Source organism: Dromiciops gliroides, chromosome 4 (assembly GCF_019393635.1).
Source record: "Dromiciops gliroides isolate mDroGli1 chromosome 4, mDroGli1.pri, whole genome shotgun sequence".
Taxonomy (NCBI): Eukaryota; Metazoa; Chordata; class Mammalia; order Microbiotheria; family Microbiotheriidae; genus Dromiciops; species Dromiciops gliroides.
Genome location: NC_057864.1, coordinates 389,400,480 through 389,423,024, shown reverse-complemented (window position 1 = coordinate 389,423,024; position 22,545 = coordinate 389,400,480). Strand labels below are relative to the sequence as shown.

Sequence of the window (22,545 nt, the reverse complement as noted above, 5' to 3'; positions counted from 1 at the left end):
GTAGTATGGAGCCAGGCTGTGAAGTACACTATGCCAAAGAGAAGAAATGCATTTGATATTAGAGGTTACAGGGAATGACTGGAGTTTATTGAGCAGAGGAATGACATGCTTAGACCTGTGCTTTGGGGACACTTCCGTAAATATACAATTTAGTTTCTATCCTTATGCCCAACACAATGTTAAAACAACAGCAATATTTTGTTGGCCTTAGAACTCCTTAATGGATGTTGCTTCCCCTTTCTACCTTTTAGATTTGTTTTAGAGTTAAAGTGGGACCAAAAAAGACATTTTGCAAAGTAAAGAACCCTATTGTTATCCTCTTTCCTAATTAATTATCTGTGGAACAATATTCTAACTCATTTTGTGATGGGGAATATGAAAGAGTATTATGCTTAACTGATAGCAGGTATTTGTTAGGGTGAGATCAAAAATAGCTCCACAAAAATCAGTGAGAAAGAAAAAGAAAAACAAAGTTCATGAAAAGCACCCACTTCTCAGGGTTGTGAGGATTATATGAATATTTGTAAAAAGTACTTAGCACAGTGCCTGACACATAGAAGGTACTATATAAATGTTTATTCTCTTCCCTTGAACAAAAAAGAATAATTTTTAAAAATCCAAAAGATTAAAAATTCAATACATAAATTACAGCTGAAGCATTTCAAAATCTGCCACATAATTCTATGGATATGTGTCAAAGGGTTTTGTTTTCCAAACTTTAAAAATTTTTTGATAGTTTATTTCAAAATATCTGTAAGACCTTTATACTCGATTAATACTGGTTCTAAGGAAATTTAATAATGGTCCCATTAACTATGAATAGCACTATCGAGGAAAGTATTTTATAATTTTAAACTTTTGTGAAATTTTGTTGTAATTGAAAATATTTTCATTAGTTATGATTCATTGACTGCACATAGGTAACCAGAATTTCCTGTTTTGCCCCAAATTCACTAAGTGCAAATGTGTAAAGTTTGGAGTCTATTATATAACACCATCACATTACACACTCTCTAACTACAGTCTTGGTAATTCTTGACTAAAAACTTATGTAATTGAATAAAAACAAAAAATACCTTTGTCATTTCTGCATTAAAAATTATAAAAAGACATTGATTAATTTACAATATTTGGAAGAAATAAAAATTAATGACATTTCAATTTATGAATTATACCTTAATGAGCTTTTGCTTTCATAAACTAAAGGATAGGGAAATGGGATGGTTGGGTCTTTAACTTATGACCGAGATTTAATAAGACATTCAATGGCCAAAAGGCAGATTCTAAGGGTGTGGAAAAATAAGGATAGATGTAAGAATGTGTACTTATAAGGATTCATAAATAATTATGGATCATATAAAACATACAATTCAGTAGTATGGGAATGAGTTTCTCTGAAGTAGGTCTTTATAGGGCAACTTTATCAGTACACTCATAAACATAAAAGTATAAATACAAGCCAGGTATGAATTATTTTATAACTACTTTTAGATTATTTATATCTTTTGTTCTCATTAAAAGCTAGTTGTAAAACATACTGTGACACAAATAATTTCCCCACTGACTTAAAAATTTGCCATTACAACATGATAAAAGTTGCACTACAAGAAGAACATTTTTTTATCACTTTATTTATTTTTTATTTTTTGAGGGGCAATGGGGGTTAAGTGACTTCCCCAGGGTCACATAGCTAGTAAGTGTCAAGTGTCTGAGGCCAGATTTGAACTCAGGTACTTCTGAATCCAGGGCAGGTGCTTTATCCACTGTGCCACCTAGCCACCCCCTTTTTATCACTTTAAAGGAAAAATGACCAAAATTTTAAGTTAAAAATGCAATGCTCTACCAAAAATGCCGTTATCCTTGGAGGAAAAAAAATACACAATGGTTATATGGTTTCTAGTTTTCTCTTTATCCCAAGCAGTACTTCCTATCCATCCCAAGTATTCTCTTTTGAAAATTTTAAGTTTACAAATAAGAAGGTAGACCCTAACCCTAATTGATAAAAACTGAAGCATGCTTAGCTTTTCGAACTCCACTGAGAACAAGATTAGCTAATTAAAGACTTTAATCCTAGTTAGGCCTGATGTCATAAAAACATTTATTTGCAATGTGCTATTTTCAAAAGTTATCTGGGATAAAGGCAAGATTTTGAGAAGTCAGGTATAGAAGAATCATTCATATAATTTATTATTTTCAGAACTCTTGATTTCTTTCAAAGTTAAGTTTTCTATAAATGTAGGCACTAATTCATTATAACCATAAATAGTAAAAAGTTAATTTAACCATTTGGTAATTAAGTTAACCATGAATAAATGCATTATGGGTTATCCAAAAGTCAGCTTTAAAAAAAAAAACTGTCTTGGCTCTTATAAAATTGGGAAAAGATGGTTTTAATATACTTTGAAGTAAAAGACAGTCAGAAATTAATTTATGTATTGTATGCCTATTATCTTTAAATGGCTTGAAAATGCAAAGAAACTATTTAGGATTAGAAGTAATTGATAACTAAAAAATCCCAATTTATTTTGGATATTTCATTTAAATTCTGAATCTCACAGTAACAAGTCCTTGACACTTAACTGCCTGGACACATTAAAATCCAAATACAGGCCCCAGAACTGACATGTCCAATTTGGGTGAAGTACCTTAGGCAGGCTCATATCCCAGGCTAGACACAAACTTATGGAACCCTCAGTAGCTCTCCCAAATCTCCCCCTCCCATGGTTTCTCCTCCCTCCCTGCTCTCAGCTGACAAGGGATTCTATTCCATCCCATCTCTTCTAGCAGATTGCTCTATTATGCCCACTCTCACTTATCTTTAATCTCTTTCTGTTCACTAGCTGTGTCCCAACTATGTACAAACATGACCATCCTCAAACTGAAACTGCTCTCTCTCCAGTTATCAATGATCTCTTAACTAAGAACTTTCCTCATACCTTTGGACCTTTCTGAAGCCTTTGGCACTGTTGATCACCCTCTTCTCTTTGATGTTCTCTTCTCTCTAGGTTTTCAAGACCTAGATAAACTCAATGAATTTCAATGACTCTCTATCATTTCTGGGATCAAATATAAAATCCTCTGGTGTTCAAAGCCATTTATAACTTAGTCCCCCTGCCCCCCCAACCTTTCTAATCTTCTATCTTATGCCCCCTCCCTGGACTAATACTCTGATCCAGTGACACTAATCTCCTTGCTGTTCCTTGAAGATGACACTCCATTTCTTGATTCTGGCCATTTTCACTGACTATTCTCCGTGCCTGGAATGCTCTCTGTCATCTCCTGGCTTCCTTCAAGTCCCAGATCCCACAGGAAGTCTTTTTCAGTTCCTTTTAATTGTAGTGTCTTCCCTCTGTTGATTTCTTATTTATCCTGTTTTGTGCATAGTTGTTTGTATGTTGTTTTCCTCCATTAGACTGGGTGCTCCCTGAGATCAAGGACCGTCTTTTACATTTCTTTGTATACTCAGCACTTAACATGGTGTCTGGAACATAGCAGATGCTTAATAAATATTTACTTATGGGCTTAAAACATCGTGGAGAAGCTTTTGTTTAGAGAATGGATTTCTGTTTTCGTGAGGAAGCTCCTTTCCTCAAAAAATACTGTCACCTCCTAGCAATATACAGTCTTTGAGGTTTGCCTGAGGCACTGAGAAGTTGTTCCAGGTCACAAGAAGATCAAGAATCAGAAATGGAACTTCCCAGGTCTTCTTGACTTTACGGACAGTTCTCTCTATATTAAACCTAGGGATTTCTAATTAAATCAAATTGGTAGGCAAAAAATTATGTCTGGGCATTAAAGAATCTGAGTTTTTTTTGGACATATTAAGAATCGATGAAAATTGAAGATGTACAAGTAGTTTAATGGTATATTATACATGCTAATAAAGAAAACACAAATAACAATGAGGACTGTGATCCATCCTGTTTTGTCTGTCTTCCTTGATGTTGTAGGGATACCACTGGGACATGCAGGCTGGCCACAGGTTAACTAACAACCCTCCTTTGAATGAGGATGAAATCTGCTGGAGAAGATGGGAGGAGATGAAATGTATAGGTAGAGGGGTTGGCCTTGGCAAATAAATACATTTTTGTCAGAGACGGCAGGAAAGGAGGATAAAGGGAGACTGTGTCAAGGAATTCTGAGATGAGAAGAAAAGAATGAGCTCATATAGAATAGCTTCAATATTTTTCAGTGAAGTGGGGCTACATTCTCACTTGAAGGAAAAGGGGGAGTGGGAAATTTAAGAGGCTTGAGGAGGAATAAAGGTTTGGAACAGCTTCTGTAGGAACTGAGACAGAAAATCAATCAGGTATGAATAAAAGGCCTGTCTAGATATAGTGAGAGCTTCCTTCGGTTCTATTCAAGAGCACCTGAATAGGGGGAAATGGTATGGTGATAAGTTATGGTTAGACAAAGGAAAGTCAGAATTACTAGTTAAGGAAGTAGAACTCTTGTGGGCAATGATGAGAACAAATGTGCAGTCATCCTTAAATGTGGCTGAAATGGAGTGGAAGGATAGGAAATAGAATTTAAGGAGGCTAAGGAATTGGGAGATTTGGGGAGTATCAATGTGGATACTAATGTTCTCTTGTATAAGAGCAGGAGATAAGGAGGACAGGAAATAAACTAGGTGCTGAACTCCTAGAGAAAGGAGGAAGAAGGAGGGGGTGGGAGGGGGTCAGTAAGTATATAATTACCATAACTGCTTGAACTGGGTGAAAAATTTTGACTTTATGAGATTCAAAAGCAAAAAGGTTACTGAGTGTTGGCTGAAGTGGCAGTAGGAACTCCAGGACCAAGTGGCTGTTGAGTGTGAAAGAAGGTACAGACAATCATGAAGATAGCTAGAATGGTGTGTAAGGGGGTGGGGTTGGGGAGGGGTGGTAAATGAGTCTGAGAGGCCATTGTGACTGAAAATTTGTTCATTAAAAAAATGGGAATTTCAGAGGACATAGGGTAAGGGATAGAGAGGGTTGAGCATGATATGAATGGAACTGGGTTGAGGAAAAGGAAATGAGAGAACCAGAGATAGAAGAGATAATTTTCTTAGATGGCTGGTGATTAACACAGGGATAGAGGGAGAAAAAGGAGAAGCCACAGGGTCAGAAATAGGTGGTAGATGAATACTGAAGCTTGTAATCAAGCAAGAAACATTCATTAAGCACTTACTATATACTACTCATTGTGCTAAGTCCAGGGGATACAAAAAGAGGCAAAGGACAATCCCTGCTGCCCTTAAGGAGTGGGGGAGATGGCATGCAAACAAACATACACAAATAAGCTATATATAGGATAAATAGGAAACAATTAAAAGAGTTGGGAAAAGCTTCCTGAAAAAGATGGGATTTTAATTGGGACTTAAAGGAAGCCAAGGAAGTCAGCAGGCAGAGCTGAGGAAGGCAAGTACTCTAGGCATGGGAGAGAGCCAGAGGAAATGCCTAGAGCTGAAAGAGAGGCTTAGTCACTAAGGATTGTGGCAGAGAATACTGGGCCAGGCCTCTGTCTGTGCCTTCCACTCCCAGTGAGGTGCTGATCTTGCTACATAACTGACATACTTTTTCCCAGCAAAAGATTTATCTGATGTCAGCCTTATCTACCCACATTGGTGATATCACAGATCCAATAAATTATTAAAGATAATGAGCTTACAGTTGGAAAATAAGAAAAATGGAAGTAGATCCCCCCCCTTTAATAATTATCATTGATTTTTGGAGGTGGAAGGAACCTTAAAAATCTTGGTACAAAGTCATTTTTAAAGCTGAGAAAACATACAAATAACATCTAGGTGACTTGTCTATGGTCAATAATTGGAGACAGAGTCAGGATAGGAACATGTCCACTACTATGAATAAAATCTGAATTATGAAACAACAGGATGATAACTTGGTGATTTCTTTCAGTGTTTAAAGTCAACATAAGACTTACATCTATAGAAATAAATGAACACTGACCTGTAACATGCACCTGGACACAACAACTTCAGGTACCTCAGGAAATTTTTGTCGCAGGTCATGCAAAACCTGAAAATCAATTTGGTGGCTTCCTTGGGCCATTCGTGTACTACCTAATCAGGACTGTTGTTCAATAGGCAGTTCTAGGCCTTAGTGAAAATAGTATTCATCTCTTCTGTCCAAGCATTTTCTGTAGAGAAAAGAAAGAAAAAAATTTTTTTAACGAACTCCTAGCTTGTGGTTCTGGAGCAATTGTTTCAATACTAAAGGGTAGGTGTTTAAGCAATAACAACATTTCATATTAAATATGAAGTTATTTTAGCTTAAAATGCTGTCCATTTCCAAAGTATTTTTCTTTGTAAGCCCAAATGGTACTTTGTACTCCTCATGAAACATATTCTCTATTAATTAAGTATTCCTGGGTGTTCATATGTTCTAAGTAGTTGAACCAACAGGCATTCAAAATAATAAACTGCTGTGCAAGTTATTTTCCCTTATCTTTCAGAAGGACACCAAATTACTTTGCTAAATTATTTCGTTGATCAGTGAGAGGTTCTTAATGGCTCTACTTAATTCTCTGGGCTTAGTTTCTGGAAAAAAAGACTGTCTCTGTAGATTTATTGTATGCTTCATTTTGTCAGAAGATGCAAACTGTAACTCTTAAGTGTTTTCTTTTTTACTTTAGGTATGAGGAGACTAAAAGAAGCAAATCCAGCATTCAACTGTGGTGATCACTAGATTATTTAAAAGTTCTATTATCCTATTTCCTTTGGGTGGTCTCTATTTGTTTCTTTTTTCTTTTTTTTTTTTTTTTAGTGTACTCTAAAAGTGTTTTTTATAAAAAGATAAAATTTGTTTTAAGTATAAAGTATGTTTATTATCACAAAAGTATTGGTCTTTCATATTTAGAATACGAAACACCATTTTTAATCAAGCACTAAAATTAGTTATAATTGTAAACACTTTTTGCCATATATTTCACTCACACTCAACATGAATTTAGAAAGACTACCAGAGTATTAACTAAAAATTTTTACAACTGAATTCAAGTAGCGCAGAAAGCACACTGGGGAGATAACATCATTTAGACTTTGGGGGATTAGATCAACTAGGAGTAGAAAAGACATCTATTATCTTCCTATTTTAACTAATTATTCTTGTAAAGAAGTAGTGAGATTTATCATTTCTAAGTTCTGATTGACTATAGGAGACTTCATTACTCTCTAAATTTATCAAGCTTGCTACAACTCTGGTACCTGCTATGTCCTTAGCACTGCAAATATAAAAGACAAATGTGAAACAATTTTTGTCCTCAAGGAGATTATATTATACCACAAATTCATAATCTCATTTTTAAAGACTGTATTTCATCAAGAACCATTTCCTTTACTTGAATTCAATATATTACAAAAGGCCTAGGCACTTCCAGTTGTCAAATTAAAAGGCTAGTCAAAATTAGTCAAATTTTCTCTCTCCATTAATAGGCAAGAAGGTTTTCTTTGTTGGGGGTGGGGGTGGGAGTGTAAAGAAACAGTTTTCTAATTTATTATTTTAACATTCTTTTTTTTTAAATTTGAGTTCCATATTCTCTCTCTCTCCCTCTCATACCTCCTCTATCCAAACAATATATCAATTACATTTGTGAAATCATTCCATATTAGCCATGTTGCCAAAAGGAAAGAAGGAAAGTGCGAAATTTAATTCAATTTGCACTCAGCGTTCATCAGGTGGAGATGGACAGTATTTTTTTTTTCATCATGCATCTTTTGGAACTGCCTTGGATTATTGATTGGTCAGAGTAGTTAAATCTTTCACAGTTAATCATCACTACAATATTGCTAATACTCTGCACAATGATTTCCTGGTTATCACTTCAATCTGTATCAGTTCATATGTCTTGCCATGTTGCACCCCCCCCAAACCACCCACCTCATAATTTCTTACAGCACAATAGTATTCTATCACACTCATTTGCCACAATTTGTTCAGCTATTCCCCAATTGATGAGCATCCCCTCAATTTCCAATTCTTTGCTGCCACGAAAAGAGCTGCTACAAATATTTTTGCACATATAGGTCCTTTTCCTTTGAACTCTTTAGGGTACAGACCTAGTAGTAGTGTTGCTGGATCAAAGGTTATGCACAATTTTATAGCCCTTTGGGAACAGTTCCAAATTATTCTCCAGAATGTTTGGACTAGTTCACTACTCCACCAACAATTCATTAATGTACCTATTTTTCCTTATCCCCTCCAGCATTTCTCATTTTTGATGTGTATGGTGGTCCCTCAGAGTTGTTTTAAGTTGTCTTTTTCTAAACAAAAGTGATTTAGAGCCTAGCTTCTTAAACTGTGGGTCACGACCCCAAATGAGGTCATATAACTGAATGTAGAGGTAGTGAAAAATTTGGTAAGAGTAAAAGATGTTTACATATTTTATATACCTATATATGTGGGTCACATAAAAATTTCTTGGGCAAAGGAGTTATGAGTGGAAAAAGTTTAAGAAGCCCTGATTTAGAGCATTTTTTCATGACTATAGATAGCTTTGATTTCCCCCCCTGAAAACTCTCTGTTCATATTCTTTGACCATTTATCAATTGGGGAATGGCACCCTTATTTTCATAAATTTGATTCAGTTCCCTATATATTCTAGATACTTTTTTTTTTTTTTTGGTGAGGCAATTGGGGTTAAGTGACTTGCCCAGGGTCACACAGCTAGTAAGTGTCAAGTGTCAAGTGTCTGAGGCCGGATTTGAACTCAGGTCCTCCTGAATCCAGGGCCAGTGCTTTATCCACTATGCCGCCTAGCTGCCCCTCCCTATATATTCTAGATCCATTCCCTCATTTTACAAATGAAGAAACAGAAGCCCTCTGAGAAGTGACCAGACTAGTCCACAGTCCCAATGATGTTAAGTGGCAGAGAACCAGGTCCTCTGATTCCAAATTCACAACTTTTGTATTTATTCTATATATGCTTATATATGTATTTCTTGTCTCCCTCCCACCCCCCATTAAAGTGTAAGCTCTTTGGGCATAGGGATCTTCATTTTTTGTACTTGTATCCCAAATATCTTGCATAGTGCCTGGTACACAAGTAGTTGTTGATTAATTGTAGAATTGAACAAAAAACAGCAGATGTCATTTGGGCCTGAGAATAGAGGGATTATCACCTAATTATTTCTATGTCTTTCTTAATATAATACAAGATTAAATTAGCTTTTTGGTATGTTGTATCACATTACTGACACATATTGATCTTGCAAGCCACTTTACCTCCCAAATCCTTTTCATACAAACCATGTCTAACCAAGCCTCCCCTATATTGTACTTAGAAAGGAGTCTTCAAATTCAAGTGTAAGATTTAACATTTAGTTTAATTAAATTTCATTATTTAGCTCAAGGATTTTTTTTTTTTAAAGATCCTGACTGTCATTAGCTTCCCTCACACTTCTGGGTCAACCTGACAATTTAATAACTAGGTAGTCTATGAAGTTATCCACTTCAACAATAAAATGTTGAACATCATAGGGCCAAGCATATATACGTGGGACACTACACTAAAGATCTTCTTAAGGTGACATCAAACCTTAAAGACTTACTCTTTCGAGTTTATTCATTCAACCAGTTCTGAATCTGTATAACTGTACTATTGTCCTATCTTTTCCACAAAAATGAGTTACTTTATCATCCAGGAGCTAGTTACATTATTTCTTTGATCAGCCAGTTTAAGTAGCCTTGTTATAAAACAAAGTTAAGCTAGCCTTGCCTTTTCATTTGAAAAAAATTAATTAAAAAAATTCCAAACCTCGAACACACACGCAATCTCCTTTTTATATTGCTTGCTTTAAAATATATGTGTGTATATGTATATACATACATATACATATATATACACACACATATATACATATATATATATACACACACACACATATATATATGTACACATACACATATATTCTGCTATCTTGTCTGCGGCTTCCTTCTGTTCTCTTCTGCGTATTAAACATTTTTCAATGGCTTTGGGGTTTTTTTGGGGGGGAGAGAGGGAAATAACTCTCTCCTTCTATACTTCTCCATTAAAAAAAGAAAAACAATAACCAAAACCAGAAAACCTTATAACAAATATAATCAAGCAAAATGATTCCACAGTGGGCATGTTCAAAAAAATGTATGTCTATTTTTGTACATTAAACTCATCAATATGTAACCCTCTTTTGTCCATTTCAAGTGAATGAGGTTTCTCCATATTAATTATGTATTTTTCTCATGTACCCCAATTATGAGAAACAGCAAGATTTTACTTCCTTTCTACCATAGTAGCGTATTCTTTTACCCTTCCTTCTCTTTTCCCACTTAAAGCCTTAAGAACAGAACCAATCTATAGGTCCTCTGTTTTTCTTATTTAACTCCTAAATACCCTTCGAAGTCACTAAGATTCTAACAGGATACTTGTTTCTTCAAGCCTCATTAGAATGTTAGCACAATTTCACCATCACAAAGCCCCTTCCAATTGCTCAAATAAATTTACCTTTCCAAATTTCACTGGACTCTTGTGGTTGCATTTCAACAAACCTACTTAGCCCTGGTCTTTTCATCAGAAATCTTTCAAAATCTATTCCACGAAAGGCCCATATACGTATATAATAAGCTATTCTTGGTCATAAGCTTTTTTATCGTTTGCCTTTTGGAATATTGCATTCTAAAATCCCCTCACTCTCTTTCATTCCCCATATCCAATCAAACAAGTCCTATTGGTTCTATTACAATTACCATTACTATTATCACTCCTACCACCACCACACCTAGTTAGAGGGAAGCTATGTAGCACTGATCAATGTGCTGTCCAAGACTTAAAGTCCAGTGTCTTACCCTCCTGGGACCTTAGTGTAGAATTTTGTAGAATAAAAGTAAAGCTCAGTGACTTGTAGCTTGAAGAGCCTATTTTCTCTTTCTTTTTTAGAAAGTCATGACCCTATTTTGGTCCTGACCTGACATTCTCTATAATCTTTTAAATGTCTGACAGTGGCTCAACATTAAGTTCTTTCAGTAAGGCACGATATGAAAACTCATTAAAAGTAGATCATTAAATGTACTAGGTGTCCTCTATTACTTTGTTTATCTTTTGTATCAACTCCCTATTAGTCACTGTTCTCATTGGCAAAGAAAATAAAAACAAAATTGAAAACTGGGCAGTTGCTTTCCTTACATTGTCAGTTTTCATTGTTCTGCCCACTCTGAGCATTGGTGTTATCCCTGCTTTGATCTTCTTTCCTCCAACATAGCTTAAAAAAAAAAAATCTACCTTTTTTGTTCTTAGATTTCCTTACTAGCCCCAATTCCTTGTTTCAGTACGCCTGGCATTATTCTCAAAGTACTGTACCACTTTTTTTTTTTTTAAACATAGGTACCTGTCCTTAATTCTACCTTAGTAAACAAAATCTAATTTTGCTGGTAAGTTCTCTGGGCAGCAACACCTGTTCTTTTAGATAGCTTCAGAAATATTTCTCTTTATTGTATTTAGAAATTCTTCAGAAAGATTTTCTCTTTGAAGTCGACATGTTTTGGAGACAGTGGATGTCTTTTGTTTTCTGTATCTAGTGCCTTTTCAATCTCTTCTTTAGGAAACCATGATATATATATATAATAGTGAAGTGTCTTGAATAGTCCATAAGCTGTTGTCCTTTTTATTTTTTGAAATATTTTAAAACCATATTTCCCAACATAGTTTCTACAGTTCTCTCCTGTGCCCATTTCCCTAAGGTAGTTACCAATTACTAAGGGATATGTTGATTTAGTTGGAAAGAGCTTATTGAACTATTCATATAATTTTTCTGCTATTTTGCCATCCAATTACATAACTTCAGGGTGTTATATTTGCTTATAATCATCATGAGAACTGAAAATGATCAATTGAGCTATGAAATTTCTTGTTGCCTTTTGGAGCAAAACAAAACCAACTTTGCCAACGGTAGCAACTGTTGTAAATCTTTTCTCTTTTCCTCAAGTTTCCTTTGACACTCCTTCACTGCCTCCCTTTCAAAGACCTCACCTCCTAACTTTTTCGAGATAATAGAGGCCCTCTCTTTTCACTTGAAAACAACCTCTCCAATAGACTGCATTTCTTCTTCCTTTACTCTTCTTCAATCCATCCACAGAGCTGAAAGGTCATCCTTCTAAAGCATAGTTCTGACTATGTCACTCCTCAGGAATCTTCAGTGGCTCCCTATGATCTCTATGATGAAATAAAACTCCTCAGTTTGTCCTCTAAAGTCCTTCCCAGTCTGGCTCGAGCCTAAGTTTCCAGACTTACTACATTCACATTGACCCACTTTATATTCAAGGAAAGTGATGCATTTGCTATTTTCCAAATTCAGTAATCAGTTTCCTACCTACATACTTTGCACAGGTAATATCCCCAATGCATGACATATGCTCTTTAGCTTTCTTTGAAGCTCAGTTCATGTACCATATCTTAGAACAATTCTCTCCTCCTCTCTAGATTATCTTGTACTTAGCTTTGTAAAGTATAACACCTCCCTTCTCTCAACAGAATATAAGCTTCTTTGAGGGCAGAGTTTTTCCTTTTGTTTTTATACTCCATGCCTTGCATTTAATAAATGCTTATTGAATTACATTTCTTTACTCTCAGAAGAGAACCTGTGAACTCTCACTGCCCCTTAACTGAAACTTTTTATGTATTCTTTTTCATTTATGACAAAAATGTCAGTATGAATATGGTTCTATCAGCAGTGCGTCCCTTCCTAAGTATCTGAACAAAGATGTTAAGTTATCAGTTTTAACCATCAAATTAATGTTTGCAGACAGCCTAAGAACTGTCATTCTTAGTATCCTTGGTCCACTTTTCTATTACATCAACATCAACATCACTACAGAAGGGGAAGGGAAGATCACAGGACTATTACTGATTTAGAATCAGAAGAGTCAGATCACATAGTTCAACTGCCTAATTTTGCCCATAAGGAAACTGAGGTCCAGACATTATAAAGTGATTGTGCCATACTTTCAGTCATTAAATAACAGAGACAAGATTTGAATCAAGGTCTTCTGTCTCCAAATTCATATAATATTCCTTTTGCTACACCATGCTGCCAGGGTCATTCTGCATTTTTGTTCATTTCATGGATCACTGTGGCTAAAATAATTGATCATTTAGTGGTCAACTTTCTAGTGAAAAGGTTTTCTACCATTAGCTAGACTGATGTTTATACTGTGGATACATGGTCTGTTATTAGAATGATACTTGAAACCTTTCCAGACTGACAGAACCCATCAAAATTTAATTTTGCAGAAATAGCCTTGAGAATTCAATGTCACATACATCATACTTCCATTTCAGACAGAATTCTGACATTCAGGCATCTATGAACATTGATCAACTCCCTCTTCAACACCATATCCAATGCTTACTCCACACTCTTTTCAGAGCTGGATGACTTTAAATGAAGAAAGCACTAATGTATTTCGTGTATATATAATTTACAATAGTATTTAAACAGCAAAGATAGAAAACCCTCATATTAATATCAAAGATCATTTCTGATTGAAATCTTAGAGAGCTTTTTTTAATCCTTGCTAGACATGATACATTCCAAGTTAACTAAAGAAACATATTCTAGACTATAATGTATGAAAACATTACTTGGGATTATTATTACTGACCCTTTCTTAGAAGAGATAAATCAAGATTTCTTTCAGCCACTATAGGTCTCAAACCATTTTAAAATCTGAAATCGGCTGTCTAAACATTGTGAGCACACATTACAGATGCTACTTTAGAGGCTAATTCATTGTTTCAGAAGGTAACAATGTTGTGCTGCCCTGCCTGAAGCAGGATTTTTATCATTAATTACTTAACCAAAATGAACAATGGAAGACCCGACAAAAAGGGGAAATTTTGACAGGTTTTTACTGGATGGCAGCAACAGCAATGGGTAAATTTTGATGCTGGAAAAACTTCAAATGCAAACATCGTCATTTGCTTTCTTATCTAAGACTGAATTGAAATGGCCACTTACCACCCAATCCCAGTGCTGATCATCTGGGAAACTTTAACCTGCTCCATTTTTCTGATGTGGATGGGTATACCAAGCCTCTCCCCTCCCCCTTCCCCTTTAGGCAGCTTGGTAGTTCGACCAGGCTAAGGTTCACCACATTGGTGTTGGACTTGGTGCAATGCAGACCCCTGACTGGCTTCTGCCCACTGCAGCTCAGAATCCCTGAGTTCAAGCTATGCATCAGCCTCAGACTCCCCAGCAGCAGGGGCTACAGGTGTGCATTACTATACCTGGTGACTCATTCTATTTAATTCAACAAATGCCTACTACATACAGGGTGCCATGCTAGGCATTGGGCATACAAAGACAAAAATAAAACACATTACCAGGGGGCAGCTAGGTGGCATAGTGGATAAAGCACTAGCCCCGGATTCAAGAGGACCTGAGTTCAAATCCAGCTTCAGACACTTGACACTAGCTGTGTGACTCTGGGCAAGTCACTTAACCCTCATTGCCACCCCCCACCCCCCGAAAAAAACCAAAACCAAACACAACAAGTTACGAGCTTCACCTTCCTACACTACTAACCTAAGCCCAAAACTTTTAAAATTTCACAGTGAAAGACTTCACTGCCTCATTCTGATTAGTAATTTAAGTTTACTAGACTATTAGAACCCTTACACTTCATGAAACCATATCCAGGTTTCCCTACTTTACACTTCAAATATAGCTCAATTACTTTTCTGGGGCTGTTTCCTCCTTAAATAACATTTTCCCCTTCAATATGAAATGCAAGGCTGGGATCAGGCACCTGCATTTTGTGGGCAAGGTGCTGTCAGATTTGTTTCCTTGGCTTTCTGTTTAGTTCTTAGATTCTATAGCAGGTTTCTTTTTTTTGTTTTGTTTTGTTTTTTTTAAGTGAGGCAATTGGGGTTAAGTGACTTGTCCAGGGTCACACAGCTAGTAAGTGTTAAGTGTCTGAGGCCAGATTTGAATTCAGGTCCTCCTGACTCCAGGGCCGGTGCTCTATCCACTGCGCCACCTAGCTGCCCCTATAGCAGGTTTCTTAAAATATGTTGGACTCATCCTTTTATTCAGGGAAAGTAGGGGTAGTGGTGGTGTCTATGGTATAATTTGTAATTCTCAGTTTTATTTTCCATTGCTTTTAGCTCTAAAGGAAAAAGAATAATTTGGGATAGTGGTGTTAAGTACAATCATGATGTTTTAGGAGAACAGAGACAAAGTTATCAGTTTACAAGACTGCAGAATGTCCTCAGAGTCCATGAAGTAAATGGGGTTAAAAGGAGCACTTGTAAGGACCATTTTTAGCAGAAGGAGAACTGACCTATATGGAGAAAACATTGCCCTTTGTGAGGAAATGCCTTCTTCTTGCCCTGGTATCTGGATGGCACAGCTGCTTTGCTACTCTTTTGGAGACAGTCAAGAAATTTTAAGGTAATTCATTAGAATTCCCAATAAATACTCTAGCTGAAGTAGTTTTATAGTTCTAAACATAATTATGATACTCCTATGTGTGTTAATCAAAGTAGATATCCATAAACTTATTTCTGTTAAATCAATATACAATGCCTTATTGTTGTTATTCCCATCCTATACACAAACTAAATTGCAGTATTGACTTGGAAATAGTATAAATAAGGAGGAAAAACTAAGAAATTCTAAACTGACTTCAAAAAATAATTTTAATAAAAAAAATTTCCAATGGGTTCACAAAATATTCAAATATTACATTCCTTAAATCCATAAATGGATTTTTTGGGAAAGGGCATTATTTTATTTTCTTTTGGCGAGGCATGAGGGTTAAATGACTTGTCCAGGGTCACACAGCTATTAAGTGTCAGCGACCGGATTTGAATTCTGGTCCTCCTGAATCCAGGGCCGGTGCTCCATCTACTGTGCCACCTAGCTGCCCCCAGAAGGCATTTCTTGTACCTGTTTCTTCTACTTAGCATTTGGAAGGAAGGAAACAAGCATTTATTAAGTGCCTACTGTGTGCCAGATACTATGCTAACTGTTTCACAAATATTATCTCATTTGATTCTCAAATTCTCAAAAAAAACCCCAAAACCCAAACCAAACAAAAAAACCCTGAGAAGGTGCCATTATTATTCTTATTTTACAGCTAAGGAAACTGAAGGAGAGAGAGGTTAAATGATTTTCCCAGGATCACATAGCTGGTAAACATCAGAGGCCACATTTGACCTCAGATCAGACTGACTCTTGAGTCAGTATTCTATTTGCCATGCTATCCAACCACAGTGGATAAAGATCTAAAGGGGATAGATACAGAAAAGTAAAATGACTCTAAACTTGCAGATTTGTCCATATCACTGTCCTAGTACCTAGCTATAGAATCATTATTCTTCTACCTTAACCCCACCTCAGCCTCTAGGTTAGGTATTACCCAGGAAAAATCTTCATACTTTTACTGTAATCACAGTAAAGTCTGAGTGATTGGTCTGGGGAGTTTTCTAGGAACAGATCAGTAGCCTATTCTGTTCCTTGGGCCAAACCTAGTCACTGATATTACTGGAGTAATGGTTATAAAAGTGGTACCTAAAGTTTAAATCTGAAGTTCTCAATTCACATGCTGAGAGGGAACAGTCTCCCAAAGTTGCTGCAAAAGCTCTGAAAATCCATAAATAAGCAAATATAACTTCTGAAGTATGAAAAAAAAAGTATCACTATTTTTTGGGGGGGTGTGTGAGGCAATTGGGGTTACGTGACTTGCCTAGGGTCACACAGCTAGTGTCAAGTGTCTGAGGCTGGATTTGAACTCAGGTCCGCCTGAATCCAGGACTGGTGCTCTATCCATTGCATCACCTAGCTGCCCCAAACTATTACTATTTTGCAAATGTGCATTGCTACTATTGTAATCAATACACGATTTGCATTAGAATTGTAAAACATCAATAAAATTATATGTAGTAATTATAACTTGCAATCCCCCATCACACGACTTAGTGATTCTCCACATTGATAATCAAATCACCTTATTAACTTTCTGACTATATACATAAATGATGACAACCTTCTATGGCCTATGTTTTATTGTGGGATGTAACTGTTTTTTCTTGGGTTTCTATTAAGAAATTCTATAGTCAAAGAATTTTAAAAAGGTTCATTAAGCTGTACAATAGTGTTGACTTGCATTCTTAGCAACCTTCACCTAAATATTTAAACAACCATGATTATCATAACCAAAGTTAAAGAAATGACAACTGAAAGTATGAAGTGAAAGTCACTCCCTGTTTATTATTATTATTTTTTTTTGGTGAGGCAATTGGGGTTAAGTGACCTGCCCAGGGTCACAAAGCTAGTAAGTGTTAAGTGTCTGAGGCCGGATTTGAACTCAGGTCCTCCTGACTCCAGGGCCGGTACTCTATCCACTGCCTCCCCTGTTTATTTTTACATCAATTTTATTGAAAAAAAACAAAACAAAACCAAACAACAACAACAACAACAACCAAACCCCACCAATCCTTTAATTTCAAGTAATATGTGTCTAAAATAATTAAAATCAATCTAATTAGAGGCAAGCTAGGTGATGTAGTGGATAGAGTGATATGACAGACTTGGAGTAAAGATGATGACTTCCAATCCTGCCTCAGATACTTCATAGTGAACTTCTTTAAAAGCCTTTGTTTTCTCATCTGCAAAAGAAGGGGTTGGATGTGATTGCCTTTCAGGTTCCTTCCAGCTCTCTCTCTATGCTCCTATGATCTTCTGATAGCCAAAGCCAAACCCCTCAAACTCTAGGGGCCTACAGGATCCAACAGAAAATCCTAGCTGGCACTTACAATCCCTTTAAAAACTAGCCCCTGCTTTGCTTTCCAGTCTCCCATATGCTTTACTTACTCTGTAACAGAGCTACCCTGGCCTAATCTGCAGTTCCTCACACATGACTTTCTGCCTTCCGACCATGGACCTTTACAATGTGTTAAGGGCTAAAATTCTAGCTAGTCTGTCTAAAATCTAATGAGTGGTCACCAATAAATTATAAGCTTTAGCATTTATTAAGGAGAATAAGAATTTGGTAGAGAAGAAAAGGCCTAGATTCCTATCTATTAAAGGGAGAGCACATTTCTAGCTCCGCTCTCCACCAGAGTCCCAAGGAAAGAGCGTCAGAGCAAGTGCCAGTCTCTTCCTTCCTCCTCCCACTAGCCCGCGTCACTTCCTGACACCAAAGAAAAGACTCCTGGTCTTGCCCTCAAAGACCTTCATTTCATGGACGGAACTCTTCTACAGTAAGTCTCCAGCAGGTGGCATCATTCCAATCGTTACAAGTGGCTGTCCTTCATGCCTAGAGTGCTCTCTCCTAAAAATTTGTCTTCTGGCTTTCTTTAAGATTCAGTTCATTTTCTGTGGTTCTTTCCTGGTCTCCCCAAACCTCCCAATACCTTTCCTGTGAGATTACATTCTATTTATTCTGTATATATCTTGCACATACATAGTTATTTACATGTGGCATGCCTCATTAGTATGTTATATATTAGTACACCCTTGAGAGCAGGGTTTGTGTTTTTGCCTTTCTTTGCTTACTGTGTGCCAAGCACTTTGCTAAGAAGTGGAAATACAAATATAAAAATGAGATAATCTCTGCCCTGAAGGAATTTATATTCTAATGGGGATACAAAATATAAAGAAGTCTCATGGCTAGAGAATGATGTCTTAGTCTGGGAAGTCATAGGGACAGTGATCAGAGCTATGGGATTTGAGTGACAAGACTTTCCAGAAGTAATAGTAGTATTGATTTTATTATACTTCCCAGGGGAAGAGATAGAAAGTGAGAAGTGGTTGCAGGGTAAATGGAAAAAAGATGGCTCAGAGGATGGCTGAAAAAGATGTGAAGCATGTTCTGCTCTGGGGGGGTGGGACAGGGTAGATATTAGTAGTCTGTGTGATTCTGGCCTCACCAACTGGGAAAGTTTGTGTTTCAGGGTAGGAGTTTTAGAGTTGAGTGGATTAATTTCCCAGGGCATGGTCTTGAAGTCTAATGATGGTGAATGACAGGACAGATGATTGGAATATGGCTAGAATAGATGACTAAATGAGATATGACATATTAACTCTTAGGTTTCTTGCTTTAAAGTATGTAAAAATAGGGGCAGCTAGGTGGCGCAGTGGATAGAGCACCAGCCCTGGAGTCAGGAGTACCTGAGTTCAAATCCGGCCTCAGACACTTAACTTACTAGCTGTGTGACCCTGGGCAAGTCACTTAACCCCAATTGCTTCACTAAAAACAAAAACAAAAATAATAAAGTATGTAAAAATATTATTATCTATTCCATCTAATTTTGGATCTTTCTCTAACTTTAATCTACCAGCAAGTGTCAAAGACTTCTGATAATATCTTTCTTTTTTCATCCATGTCAAGTTTCACGGATTTAGAGGCAGAAGGGACAACTAAGCCTTTTACTTCAAGGCCTTCTGGTCCAACCCCCTCAATTAAAAGTTGAGGAACAGGTTCATAAAGGTTAAATAACTTTCCCAGGTCATACAGGCAGTCAGTGGCAGACTTGCAATTTGAATTGACATCATAAGATAGCAGAGCTAGAGCTAGAAGGGAATTCAGAAACCATCCACTCCAAACCTCACATTTAACAAATGAAAAAGTAGAATCTTAAGGATTCCCAGCTTCACAGGTAATCATTGGCAGTATCTGAACCTAGATCCTCTGAATCAAAACCCAATACTCTTTTCAAAACATGGAGAAGTTGTTTAAAGACATGATGCTGTCCAATCTGAGCTTTGCAATTAGGAAATACAGGTCATGGGCTGAAATATGATACAAGCATATTTAACATTAACATGCATAACCTATGGCAGAAGGCCCCCAAAAGATTCTTAGATCAATAGATAGGGTACTATCCTGGGGACTTGACCTTGAAAAGTCTATTTCTTTTGGTTCATTGCTCCCAGTTGGATTAATTCAGGAAAATCTACAAGATAAAATTTAGGTACAGTTTATGATAAGTATTTGCAAAAAGACCCCATGAATATATTTGCAGCCTGTGCACCAACATCAATTGCCGAGGACGAAATGATAAATTCTATGAAGAGTTAACTTTACAAGGTCCTCCAAATTAAATCAACACACACTGATATTTGGTGATTTCTATGCAAAGGTGGGAAGAGGTGAGGGTGGGGAGGGAAAGCCTGGTTTACATAAAGGAATAAGAGAGGCAAAAGTCTTATAGATTATATATAAGCCACACACCTTTGAATCACAGATACTTCAAGAAAAGAAACAGTAGGCACTAGTCATGGTGAACATCAAGTAGTACAACAAAGGGCAAAATCAATTATATTTTAACAGAAGGAAAAAAGCAACTTGTTATTGATATGGGAATTATTTCTGAGTCATCTGTATGGTCTGGTTAACTGCCTATAGCAACGGTCCTTTCAAGCCTGCTGAAAATCTCATTTTTACTCCTCTGACACACAGATCCCTTTGAGGGCTTCCTACATGCTGGAAGGCACTAAACATGCCGGTGACATTGTAGATTAAGGAGAAGAAAGGATCTTTCTAAGCAGAGATGGTGTCAGATAGAAAGCATGGGGCATTAGGTTCAGAATCAGGTGGCCAATTTCCTTTAGGTGAGCGACAACACAGAAATTATCTGAGTTCTACTAGGTTGAGAATAGTTGAGACCTGGGCTTGTCCATACATTCACGAGGGAAAGAAAGACAAAGGAATTATCTGGAAAGGTTGGAAAGCTCCCAAGAAGCACAAGGGCCCCTTCCTGAACACTGGAGAGCTCTTTCCAGATCATCCACTCTTTAAGGGTAGCACTCAGGGTATTCTCATCATTTCTCACCAGGCTACTTTCCTGTACTTATCATCTCCAGGAACTCATCTTTGTTCAAGATGAAAACTTTGAAAACTCACCTCCTAAGATCATTTCCCACCTCAGTTGCATGACTTCATCATGTACCTCCCCCTTCCCCACCAAGCTTTTCAGTTTCTTTTTGTTTTTTCTCTCATTAGATTGTGAACTCCTGGAGGCCAGAGACTGTCTTATATAAGCCTTTCTCTGTATCCCCAGAAGTTAGCATCATGCTTGGCACATAGTAAGTGCTTAATAAATGTTTATTGACTCTGACACTAACAAACTAGTTGTCGTTGGGGGAAAATACCCCCTTCATATGTCATCTCATCTCTTTTTCCACAAATTTCCCCCTGTAGTCCTCAGTGAAAACACTGAGTCATGTGAGGTGCAGAGGTTTCCCCACCTTAATCACAGTAAATCTGTATGGAGACAAGAATGCATCGCTGGAGACCTGCTTCCCTGTTCTGGTTTAACACCAGACCACATTCTTTCTCCTCACAGGTCTATCTCCCCGATAAGGGGGGAGTATGCTGTAATGATTCCCCTATGGCTCAAGCAGCAATGATGCCCAACCCTATAAAGATTTTGGTCAACGACCAGTCAGACAACAAGCATTTATTAAGCACTTATGAGATTCCAGGCACTGTGCTAAGCGCTGGGGATAAAGGCCTAGAATGCCCTCACCATCCACTCTATCTCATGAATCTCTTCACAATTCTTCAAGTTCTAATTCAAATCCTCTTGACAGTAGGTGGTGCAGTGGGTAGAGTGCTAGACCTGGAGATTTACTAGCTGTGTGACTTTGGGCAAGTAATTTAATTTCTATTTGCCTCAGCTTCCTCAACTCAAAATAGGGATAATAATAGCATTTACCTGCCAAGGTTGTTGTGAGGATCAAATGAGATAACTGTAAAGTACTTAGCACAGTGCCCGACACACAGTAGGTGCTTGATAAATGCTTGTTTCAGATCTTCCTTCCTGCCACATGGAACCTTCCTGGACCATTTGTCCCCATTGTGATCTCTAAGGGGCACCACAGTTAGAGAAAAAGCACTGAGTCCAGACACCTGATTTCTAGTCTCTGCTCAGGAACTTGTTTATACACACACACACACACGCATGCACACACATATATACACACACATATATCTATATCTATATATCCTTGGGGAGAGTAATTTACTATCTCAACAAGACTAAATATTCTCTACAATGCTTTCCAGTTTTGCATTTGAGTGAAAGCTTCCTGAAGGCAGTGACTGAGTTCCATATTTCTAGATCCCTCACAGAATTTAGTACAGTGCTAGGTGCAAAAGAAATGGTTCCTAAATACTTATTGATGAATTAACTAAATGTATGTTTGTTTTCTTCCATGCCTTGAGCAGAATGTAGGAGAAGTGAGAATATGGAAGGTTTGCATAGAGCACTTTTATTGGCTCATTCCCCAACCCACCCCCTTCCCGGGTCCCAAGTGGTTACTTCTTGTAACTCCATCACTGAGTTCCTCTCCTGGCTCAAAAGCCAGGAACCAGTCAATGGCTAGGATGGACAAAGTGTTCCTGCTGGGCCTCTCCCTGCTTTACCTCTTGGGAGGGAAGTCCTGGGACAGAATGTCAGTATCTTGCAATCCGTTTTCTCCCATTTCTCCCCCAAAGTTCAGTTCTAAATAAGAGAGTAGATGTGATTAAAAAAACAAACAAAAACATAGCACCTCCTCTTTTT

General features: G+C 37.2%; 1 protein-coding gene across 4 annotated transcripts in view; it reads right to left on the bottom strand.

Annotated features, from left to right (window-relative positions):
- Window positions 1-22,545, bottom strand: part of TAB2 (TGF-beta activated kinase 1 (MAP3K7) binding protein 2) — a 123,962-nt gene that overhangs the window by 25,720 nt on the left and 75,697 nt on the right. For 3 of the 4 annotated variants that reach the window (XM_044004553.1, XM_044004551.1, XM_044004552.1), the window contains exon 2: window positions 5,952-6,141. The exons of the other annotated variant lie outside the window; for it this stretch is intronic. In XM_044004553.1, coding sequence (XP_043860488.1) covers window positions 5,952-6,053 — 102 coding nt within the window. In that variant the 5' untranslated portion in view covers window positions 6,054-6,141. The remainder of the gene's footprint in view (window positions 1-5,951; window positions 6,142-22,545) is intronic. 4 annotated transcript variants of the gene reach the window in all.